The sequence below is a fragment of the Marmota monax genome, unplaced genomic scaffold (assembly GCF_021218885.2).
Source record: "Marmota monax isolate L192 unplaced genomic scaffold, Marmota_monax_Labrador192_F-V1.1 WCK01_AAM20220418_F8-fsc00091, whole genome shotgun sequence".
NCBI classification, from domain to species: Eukaryota; Metazoa; Chordata; class Mammalia; order Rodentia; family Sciuridae; genus Marmota; species Marmota monax.
In genome coordinates, this window is record NW_026692434.1 from 4599748 (window position 1) to 4611223 (window position 11476).

General features: G+C 43.2%; 2 protein-coding genes across 2 annotated transcripts; both read left to right on the forward strand.

Annotated features, from left to right (window-relative positions):
* Positions 1-1985: 1985 nt before the first annotated feature.
* Positions 1986-4056, forward strand: LOC124091823 (MAP/microtubule affinity-regulating kinase 3-like). The gene is given in 2 exon segments (XM_046443057.2): positions 1986-3110; positions 3113-4056. Coding segments are annotated over 2 exon segments (2007 nt in total). The 5' UTR covers positions 1986-2047.
* A 5476-nt stretch (positions 4057-9532) lies between these two features.
* LOC124091813 (nicotinamide phosphoribosyltransferase-like) lies at positions 9533-11267 on the forward strand. The gene is given in 2 exon segments (XM_046443052.2): positions 9533-10122; positions 10125-11267. Coding segments are annotated over 2 exon segments (1470 nt in total). The 5' UTR covers positions 9533-9596; the 3' UTR covers positions 11069-11267.
* Positions 11268-11476: the final 209 nt, after the last annotated feature.

Sequence of the window (11476 nt, forward strand, 5' to 3'; positions counted from 1 at the left end):
TTGTTGAAATCCCAGTTCAATAAGGAGGACACGGTTTTGAGAGAAAAGAAAATGAAGGTTTATTGCTTTGCTAACAAAAGAGAAACACAGGAGACTTCTGTCCCAAAGGCTGTGATTCTGCCTATCAGCAGGAACAGGGGGCTTATAAAGAGATGATTCAAAGGCTACATTCTACATGTTCTCTGTCTGGAGTTGTAATTCACTTGTTAATTTGGGAGAATCATTTCTGAGATCTTCTGGTACCATCCCCAAAGTCTGGATTACGTCCTTCCTTTGGTGGGTGTGAACACTCAGACAGAGAAATCTGCCTGAAATGGGGAAAAAAAGATAATCCTGTTCCCCCTGAAATTAGGGAGGAGCAATGAGAGAAGAAGAGAATAAAAACATATCTACTTAAAAAATGAGTTACAGGGGCAGAGCAGCAAGAGCTCTATTCAAAACACAAGGTGGACCACTGTTACATTGACACCAGATGTGTGTAGCACTATTAGAATATAATGTGTGAAAGCATTCAATATGAACAAGAAGACTGCTATTAACAAGGAAATGCTGCATTGATGTGCATGTGCCCACACACACACACACACACACACACACACACACACACACTCTTCTGGTAATTAAGAATATAAAGCAATGGTAAAGCATTTATTCCACAAGAAGTTGATGAGTACAAAGCATATGCCAGGCCCATTTTTGAATATTTTGTATTTGTTCAAAAAATGACTTAATTTCCAAAAATCATACCATAGGGTAAGATATAAAATTTCAGCAGATGGAGTGCGGCTGCACTTGAAATTGCATCCGGGTTTATTTTGAGAATGACTTGTAAGTATTAAGTGGCCACATGTGTGACACATTTTATTTTGTTTCTTTACTGATATTAAAAAGCCTACATGTTCAATACTGGAAGTAAATTAATAATCTCCTTGAAAGATACAGGTATTTGGCAGAAATGCAAGACAACTTTTACAAAGAAGAGAGGTGAAACTAGTATTTGCATGTTGCGGCCCCTACAATGATTGAATAAAGGAGTTTTGAAGACTTTTGAAAGACACTAGGGGAAAAAAGCAGATGAGCAATACACTAGAGCCTGGGTCCCTGACCTGTTACCAAAAACCTTGGGCCTTGTCCCTGATGGCCATGCAATAATGAGGAGAAGGTTTTGAGATCGAGGTAAAAGGAGGTTTATTGCTTTGCCAGCAAAGGGGAAACACAGGGGACTCCTGTGCCAGAAGATTTGATTCTGCCCATCAGGGAAAACAGAGGGTTTTTAAGGAGACTATTCAAAGGCTCCACTCCAGGTGTGCCCTGACCAGGGGTTCCCAGGTGCATCCTGAGTGTGTGTTATGATTAACTAGTTGATCTGGGAGCTCATCACTTCCTAGTTCTTCTGGTGACTTCTCCTTCCTGTGGAGAACAGATAACTCAAGGTAATCTTGTTCCCTGCCCCCAGGTTAGGGAGGGAGACAGGGAGAAGGGGAAAAGAAAAACATTTCCCTTTTAAAATAAGCAGCCAGGGTTATATTCAAAAGGTAAAGTGGGCCACTCTTACAACCCCAGTGCTTTCACCAATCAACTTCACCATCCAAATTGAATTGTCAAGTGTGTTTATGTCCAGCTGAATATTTCTGGAAAAAAAAATATAGTTCTCTTTTTCATCAGGTCTTGACCCCCAAACTGTCAAGTTCCATAGACAGAGTAAGTGCCTGGGTCCTTGGTCCACTTAGGGTGCATATGACCACTCTTTATGCAGTCAGTACCTTTATGACTGCATTGATTGCCTAGGAGATAATAGAATGAGAATCCTAGAAATGAGTGGACCTAGAACCACTCCTCATTTGCCTTTTGGCCTTTGATGTTCCCAGAGCGAGTTTTTGAACTGGGCAAGATATTTGTTGGTAAAAGGCAGTTGTGGCTGTTTTTTCCCCAACCCATCTCCAACTCTCTCCTTGTTTCCCCCCAACCCCTGTCCTTGCCTAGCCCTAACCTATCCTAAACTTTCCAGGGACATCCAGACCCATCGATCATCAACTTGGGTCAAACCATGCACCCCTCGCATGGATCTAGACGGGCAGAAGACACCTCCCAGACCGGGCACTCTGGAGCACAGCGCCCAAAATCCACAGCTTCCTCTGCAGGTAAACCACCTCACATTGGAGATTATACAGTAGTGAAAACCCTTGGCAAGGGGACCTTCGCCAAAGTCATGCTGGCCTGTCACGTCATCACAGGTAAAGAAGTGGCAATCAAGATCATCGATAAGAGACATCTGAAGCCACAAGTCCTCCAAAAGATGTACAGAGAGGTGAGAATCCTCAAGATGTTAGACCACCCACACATCCTGAAGCTCTATGAAGCTCTGGACTGCGAAAAAGCACTCTGTTTGGTCCTGGAGTACGCCAGTGGAGGGGGAGTTTTGGACTATCTGGCCAACAAAGGAAGGCTGCAGGAAGAGGAGGCAAGATCTATATTCCGGCAGGTCGTGTCTGCAGTCCAATATTGTCACCAAAAGCAGGTCGCCCACCGAGACCTGAAGGCGGACAATCTGTTATTAGACTCACAGATGAAGATCAAGGTAGCCGATTTTGGACTCAGCAACGAGTTTACACTTGGGCGTAAACTCGACACGTTTTGCGGCAGTCTGCCCTACGCAGCTCCAGAGCTCTTCCAGCGCATAGAGTACGATGGTCCCGAAGTGGATGTGTGGAGTCTTGGTGTGGTTCTGTACACCCTAGTCACCGGGTCACTTCCTTTTGTTGGGGACAATGTGAGAGAAATTAGAGACAGAGTGCTACAAGGTAGATACCGAATCCCTCTGTACATGTCAACAGAATGTGAAAATCTGCTGAAACGCTTGCTGGTGCTCAATCCAACTAAGCGCAGCACCCTGGCCGAAATTATGGGAGACAGGTGGATCAACAGAGGCCTTGATGTCCTCCAACCTCTTGTTGGTCCAGAGGTGGCCATCTCCCACAGAAACATCTCATTGGCTAAGCTGCTGCCAAGCAGGGTCCTCAGAAAGAGCACCAGCTGGCCTCCTCACCGCAAAGTGCAGCGAAGCGTTTCCACTCAGAAGCAGACACAGTCCCTGGACCATGCTGGAACTGGGCCATATCCACCAGCACTGCCCAGAGTCACCTCAGAGAACATCAAATGGCCTCCCAGAAATCCGGCGGCAGTGCTGTGGGAGGAAAGGGAATTTCTCCAGCCAGGCCCCTACCTGGGATCACCACCAGTCCCAAGGAGCTGGAGACTCCTGAATTCAAGAAAATGCCTGCTGCCTACAAGAGCAGCACACCATCTGGAGGGAGGACACTGTGGAGTAAGTACATTTGCCGCAAAACAACCAAAGCAGACACACGTTCAGTGAGCCGGAATGGTCAGAACAACAGCAACTTCCCTGCTCAGAGCCCTCCAGTGACTTCAACCCACAGTGTCCCAAGTACCTCCACCCGGGGCCGCATCTGCTTCCCCAGAGCCAGTGCCCTTCGTAGAATGTTCCACCGCCAGCCCCGGGAATCCCAAACTGCAACACACGAAGGTCCTCTTGCCTCACCCAGCTGCTTCCATCCAGCTGAAGCATTGCCCCAGACTCAAAGAAGAGGCACCACTGGTGTTTTTACTAAGTTAACATCTAAATTCACAAGAAGGCCTCCAACTGAGTCTGAGAAGACCCTGAGATATAAGGGTTCAAGTCAACATGTCTCTGCTGAGCAGAGAAAGGAGAACCAACAAGCAAAACCTCGCTCCCTGCACTTCACCTGGGGCATGAAAATCACTAGTGCCATGGATCCTAGTGACATCATGAGGGAAATCCACAAGGTGCTAGATGCCAACAACTGCCAATATATGCACAAGACGCCCTTTCTGCTCTTTTGCATCTATGGAGATGGGTACACCGAGAAAGTGGTGCAGTGGGAGATGGAGGTATGTAAACTTCCCAGACTGTCTTTAAACGGGGTCCGCTTTAAGCCCATATCAGAGAAATCCAAGGCATTCAAAAATATTGCTTCCAAAATTGCCAGTGAGCTCAAACTGGAACCCAGTCATTAGGATGTAAATTAAGCAGCAACTTGAAGTGTTTTCCTCAACACTGATGGACATATAGAATAACATTTAGGCAATTGTTGGGAGCAGTGACTAAGTTAGGGTTTTCTTTAATTGTCCCAGGAGGTGATGCCCCTCCTGGTAATTCTTGATGCAAGGCGCTGGTCAAGACTGCCCAGTTACTTGGGTGAAGACCTGTTCCACCTGTACCACCCAGGGAGCTATTCAGTTCTTGAACTTGTGGTTCAGGTGGCAGGGCTCAGCGGTGGAACGTTATGGGCACAAGCTGCCACTCATAATTGGACTGGTCTACATATGACCTTGGTTTTGATGGCTTTGCCCAAATTTTCTCACACACAAAAAAAAACCTTTTAAGGATAAAACTTATATAACAAACGTGTTGAGCTGGCTCCTGACCATTGCACTCTACCAGAGTGTAATGGACACCAAGTTCCAGCTTTTTCACCCCTTGGATTTCTGACTTTTCTCATCCCCCATGGCCCCTCATCTGGTTTCCTCAATCAACCACCCTGCAGGTGGCAGCAGATGGGACCCAAACAGGCTATTACACTGTGGAGTGCAATGACCACAAGCCTTCTCAGTGTGATCAATGAAAGGGGTTTTGGGAGAAAGTTTGTGCAAAGCGAGCCAAACCAGGGTCATAAATAGGGGCAACCCGATTATGATGACCAGCTTGCTTTGATAAACTTCTAACTCCCACACCTGGCATCCAAAACTCATGGTCAAGAAATGAAGAACTCCATGAGTGTCACAGAACCTCTGTTTGAACAGATCATTCCCATAGCAACTGGGAAGTCTCAAGGGGCGCTTTCCCACTGAGAGTTCCCAAGACAGCCTTTGGCTTTGTCACAGAACATTTCAAAAACACTAATCAGATGCTTCAGAGAGGCATTGTCATTTCCATCTTCCATCTTCTACTTCATGACCTGAAAATCTGAGGTGAAGAACACCACACCTGGGAGTGGAAGCTGGCCTTTACTATGAATGCCCTAAAGTCATGGGACACGGAAAAAGAAAAAGAAAAAAAGAGAGAAAGCGGCATTTGAGACATGCCAATTCCTAACAGTACAGTGCTCCATCAATGGCTTTCATTTCAGAGGTACTCCATCTCTCCTTACATGCTCTCCATTGGATGATCCCAAGACAGCCATTGCCTCTGTCACAGACCTGTAAAGAACTCTAATGCAGTTGCTGCTTCAGACAGTCATTGTCATTTCCATCTTCCATCTTCTACATCATGACAGTAAAATCTGAGGAAAAGAACACCATGACTGGGATTGGAAACTGCAGTTTACTATGAATGCCCTAAAATAAAGGGACACCAGAAAAGTAAGAAAGAAAGAGCCATTTAAGACCTGCAAATTCCTAACACTACAGTAATGCATTAAAGGCGTCCATTTCAGTGGCAATCCATTTCTCCTAACAGATTCTCCATTGAATGTTTCCAAGACAGACCTCGCCTCTGTCAGATCATTCAAGAACCCTAACCCAGTAGCTGCCTCATACTAGCATTGTTGTTTCCATCGTCCATGTTCTACATCATGACCTAGAAATCTGAAAAAAAAAAAAAAAACAAAAAGAACACCACGAATGGGAGTGGAAACTGCCTCTACTGTGAAAGACTTAAATTCATGGAACTCCGAAATAGAAAGATGCACTTGAGACCTGCAAAAACTTAACACTTCAGTGCTCCATTAATGGGTTTCAGTTCAGAGTTAATGCATCTCTATCACATGCTCTCCATGTAATGTGCCCAAGACAGCCATTGCCTCTGTCACAGACCCATTCAAGAATCCTAATCCAGTTGCTGCTTCATACAGCCATTGTTGTTTCCATCTTCCATCTTCTACATCATGACAGAAAAATCTGAGAAAAAGAATATCAGGCATGGGAGTGGAAACTGGCCTGTACTACGAATGCCCTAAAGTCATGGGACACCGAAGAAGAAAGAAAGGTAGACCCATTTGAGACCTGCAAATTCCTAACACCATAGTGCTCCATCAATGGCTTTCAGTTCAGAGGTAATCCATCTCTCTTCACATGCTCTCCATGGGATGTGCCCAAGAGAGCCATTGCCTCTGTCATAGAACATTTCAAGAACCCTAATGCAGTTGCTGCTTCATACAGGCATTGTTCTTTCCACCTTCCATCTTCTACATCATGAACTGAAGGTCTGAGGAAAAGAACACCACGCCCGGGAGTGGAAGCTGGCCTTTACTATGAAAGACCTAAAAGTCATGGGATCCTGAAAAAGAAAGAACGACCCATTTGAGACCTGAAAATTCCTAACAGTTCAGTGCTCCATCAATGCCTTTCAGTTTAGAGGTTATATGTCTCTTCTAACATGCTCTCCATTTCATGTTCCCAAGATAGCCATTGCCTCTGTCACAGAAGATTTCAAGAACACTAACCCAGCTGCTACTTCAAACAGTCATCATCATTTCCATCTTCCATCTTCTACAGTATGCCAGTAAAATTTGGGGAAAAATACTCCAAACCTGGGAGTGCATGCTGGCCTGTACTCTGAATGCCCTGAAGTCATGGAACCCCCAGAAGAAAGAAAGACCCATTGGAGACCTGCCAATTCCTAACAGTTCAGTGCACCTTCATTGGCTGTCACTTCTGAGGTCATACATCGCTACTAACACGCTCTTCATTTAATGTTCCCAAGACAACCATTGACTGTCACAGAACTTCTCAGAATCCTAATCCAGTTGCTGCTCCACACAGGCATTGTCGTTTCCTTCTTCCATCTTCTACATCATGACACTGAAATCTGAGGAAAAGAACACCATGCCTGGGAGTGGATGCTGGCCTTTACTATGAAAGACCTAAGTCAGAGAAGAAAAGAAAGACCTACTGGAGACCTGCCAATTCCTAACACTTCGGTGCTCTGTAATTGGCTATCACTTCTGAGGTAATCTATCTCTCTTAACATGCTCTCCATTCACTGTTCCCAAGATAGCATTGCCTCTGTCACAGAACATTTCAAGAACCCTAATCCACTTGCTCCTTCAGACAGGCATTGTCGTTTCCATCTTCCATCTTCTACATCATGACAGTGAAATCTGAGGAAAAGAACACCAAGCCTGGGAGTGGAAGCTGGCCTTTACTGTGAATGCCCTAAAGTCATGGGACCCTGAGAAAGAGTGAAGGACGCCTGTAAGAAATACAATTCCAAACAGTTCATTGCTGCAAAATGGCTTTCAGTTAAGAGGTAATCCATCTTGCTGGGAGCCATTAGCCAAGTAGGTATGACAATTTCCTTGCCAGCGTACCCCATGTTGCAGTGACATTGAATGTAGGTGACCTTGCTCAAGGACCAAGGCGGATTAGGGTGTTCCTGGTTTAAGATAATCGGGTTTAGGGCGTTCCCGGTTTAGGTTCCAGGTTTAAGGTTTAAGATTATTCCTGCTGGGAATAGGGCATATCCTGCTGCCTGAGTTCCCCTTGAGTTCTCACGGGATTTAGACAGCAGGATACGCCCAGCCAGACTGCGGCACCATCTCTCTTAACATGCTCTCCATTTAATGTTTCCAAGACAGCCATTGCCTCTGTAACAGAACATATCAAGAACCACATTCCATAACACATGGAGTGCATGTGACCTTCAGCAAAGTTTCTCACTCAATGTATTTTGAGTGATCCTTTCACAAGTGTACAGGTCTCCCTTGACTTTGTTAGGAACACAATAGTGCATTTTAATGGTATGTTCTTTCTGATTGACACACTCTCTGTTCACACATTCATACCATTGTCATGACTGCAGCCAAGCACTGTGATGAATTGGTAGCTATATTTTAATCTTTAGGTGACGTAGCATACAAGCTTTCTATCATTTTGTTCCTAAATTCTTATATTTGAACATTAAATAGTACTCATAATTTTATTTTTTGTTCCATATATCATAAACACTCATTTTTTATTCTCTGCTTTATAACATACAGATATTAGTACTTTTGACTCTTCCTCTGAGTTCTTTCAACTTCTGTTATTTGTTTTTTATTTTTTAATTGTCAAGATTGGACAATTATCTAGTATATATTACATGGAAAAGGAAATCCATTAACTCTTAAATTTAAAGAATATTTCCATTCTGCGTTAAAAAAATAGACCAACAAAGTTTCATGCATAATAACGATAGTCTTTCAGAACCGGAACTTTTCGTCACTAAAAATCTCCTGTCAAGAAACCTCAGAATATTCAATATGAGATGTACATATGTCCTTAAGAGATGAACACTGACACTGAGGCCAATCAGGTCAATCAAGTCAAGACAGCCAATCTTATTGGCTACCCATGTCAGGTAGGTGGTCTGACATTATTTTCTACTAATCTCATGTTTCCACTGACTTCTTTGTGTACACACAGGTGTTCGTGCTCTGCCTCCATGAATTTATACTGACAACATGCAATTCAGGTGTTGCTTGCTTCTTTAATCTTGTAAATATGGAAAACTACTCACAGTACTTATGATACTATGATTTTGTAATTCCATTTCACTGAGTAGTGTCTTTTTTCTCCCTTTCTTTTCTTTCCCTTTTGGTACTGGAGATTGATCCCAGGTGTGGTTTACCACTGGACTACATTCTCAGTCCTTTTTAATTTTTATTTTTCAGACAGGGTCTCACTAAGATGTGAAGGTTAGCTTTCAACTTGTGATCCTTCTGTCTTGGTCTCCCAAGTGGCTGGGATTACAGGTGTGAGCCGCAGTACCTGGCATTTCATTTTATTTCACTGGTTCAGTGGTTTGTTTTCCAATTACCTCCCTTTTCCTCATCAATATTTGCCTTCAGTATATAATCTTTCCTTCAATTTGTCCTATTTCGTCTAATGCAGTTACATTCAACAAAGTAGGATCATGATAAGAACAAAAATTCCAAGAGGTGTGTGGTGCACAACTATTATAACAGCTACTCAGGAGACTGAAGCAGGAGGATCAGAAGTTTGAGGCCAGCCTCAGCAATTTAAAGAGACCCTGACTCAGAAAATGAAAAAGGTTGGTGATGTAGCTCAGTGGTAGAGTGCTCCTGAGTTTAATCCCTAGTACCTAAAAAGTAAAGAAAATAATAGAGAAAACACAAGAATTTCTCTTGGGGAATCACAGAAACCCCACGTTCCACATGTTAAAAACTAAATTCATCAACCAGAATCCAGCCTGTATTCCCCATTTAAGGACACCCAATGCCAAGACCAAAAACCCAGAAGGCTTCCTACTTCCCTTCTTTTGGTCTCTGTCCTTCCTGCTGTGAAGTCTTATCTGCTGGGCCCTATAAAGACCAGTTGGATCGGGGCAGTTTTCTCTGTCCTCACTTCTGCTACCTCTGTTTGGTCCCAATGAAATTTTGAATTCTCTTACTGAAGAACTGTTCCCTCCCCTCCCCACGCTCTGTCCTCCCCCTTTCCCTCCTCCTCCTCAGACCGAGCGGTGACTTAAGCAACGGAGCGCGGTGAAGCCCATTTTTCTCTTTCCTCGCAGCCGCGCTGGGGAGCTCGCGGCGCGCGCCCCCTCTACTCGGCCCAAGATGAATGCTGCGGCAGAAGCCGAGTTCAACATCCTTCTGGCCACCGACTCCTACAAGGTTACTCACTATAAACAGTACCCACCCAATACAAGTAAAGTTTATTCCTACTTTGAATGCCGTGAAAAGAAGACTGAAAACTCCAAAGTAAGGAAGGTGAAATACGAGGAAACAGTATTTTATGGGTTGCAGTACATTCTTAATAAGTACTTAAAAGGTAAAGTAGTGACCAAAGAGAAAATCCAGGAAGCCAAAGAGGTATACAAAGAACATTTCCAAGATGATGTCTTTAATGAAAAGGGTTGGAACTACATTCTTGAGAAGTACGATGGGCATCTTCCAATAGAAGTAAAGGCTGTTCCTGAAGGGTCTGTCATTCCCAGAGGAAACGTTCTTTTCACAGTGGAAAACACTGATCCAGAGTGCTACTGGCTTACAAATTGGATTGAGACTATTCTTGTGCAGTCCTGGTATCCAATCACAGTGGCCACAAATTCTAGAGAGCAGAAGAAAATATTGGCCAAATATTTGTAGAAACTTCTGGTAACTTAGATGGTCTGGAATACAAGTTACATGATTTTGGCTACAGAGGAGTCTCTTCCCAAGAGACTGCTGGCATAGGAGCTTCTGCTCATTTAGTTAACTTCAAAGGAACAGATACAGTAGCAGGAATTGCACTAATTAAAAAATATTATGGAACAAAAGATCCTGTCCCAGGCTATTCTGTTCCAGCTGCAGAACACAGTACCATAACAGCTTGGGGGAAAGACCATGAAAAAGATGCTTTTGAACATATAGTAACACAGTTTTCATCAGTGCCTGTATCTGTGGTCAGCGATAGCTATGACATTTATAATGCGTGTGAAAAAATATGGGGTGAAGATCTAAGACATTTAATAGTATCAAGAAGTACAGAGGCACCACTAATAATCAGACCTGATTCTGGAAATCCTCTTGACACTGTATTAAAGGTTTTGGATATTTTAGGTAAGTTTCCTGTTACTGAGAACTCAAAGGGCTACAAGTTGCTGCCACCTTATCTTAGAGTTATCCAAGGGGATGGAGTAGATATTAACACCTTACAAGAGATCGTAGAAGGCATGAAACAAAAAAAGTGGAGTATTGAAAATGTTTCCTTTGGTTCTGGTGGAGCTTTGCTACAGAAGTTAACAAGAGATCTCTTGAATTGTTCCTTAAAGTGTAGCTATGTTGTAACTAATGGCCTTGGGATTAATGTCTTCAAGGACCCAGTTGCTGATCCCAACAAAAGGTCCAAAAAGGGCCGATTATCTTTACATAGGACACCAGCAGGGAATTTTGTTACACTTGAGGAAGGAAAAGGAGATCTTGAGGAATATGGTCACGATCTTCTCCATACTGTATTCAAGAACGGGAAGGTGACAAAAAGCTATTCATTTGATGAAGTAAGAAAAAATGCACAGCTGAATATTGAACTGGAAGCCGCACCTCATTAGGCTGTTTTACGATTGGGTGTGTGCGTGTGTGTGTGTGTGTGTGTGTGTTTACATGCGTGCATGCATGTATACACCTGTATGTATGTAATACATAATGTTTATTGTACAGATGTGTGGGGTTTCTTTGTGTTTTATGATACATTATAGCCAAATTATTTGTTGGTTTATGGACATACTGCCCTTTTTTTTTTCTTCTTCTTCTTCTTTTTTTTTTTTTCTTTTTCCAGTGTTTAGGTGATCTCAAATTAGGAAATGCACATAACCATGTAAAAGATCACTGCTAAAGTAAGCTTTTTAGGGCCCTTTGCCAATAGATAGTAACTCAATCTGATATTGATCTTTTCACAAATAACAGAACCAAGACTTTTATATATAACTAAAGATCACATAAAACAGATTTGCATAAAA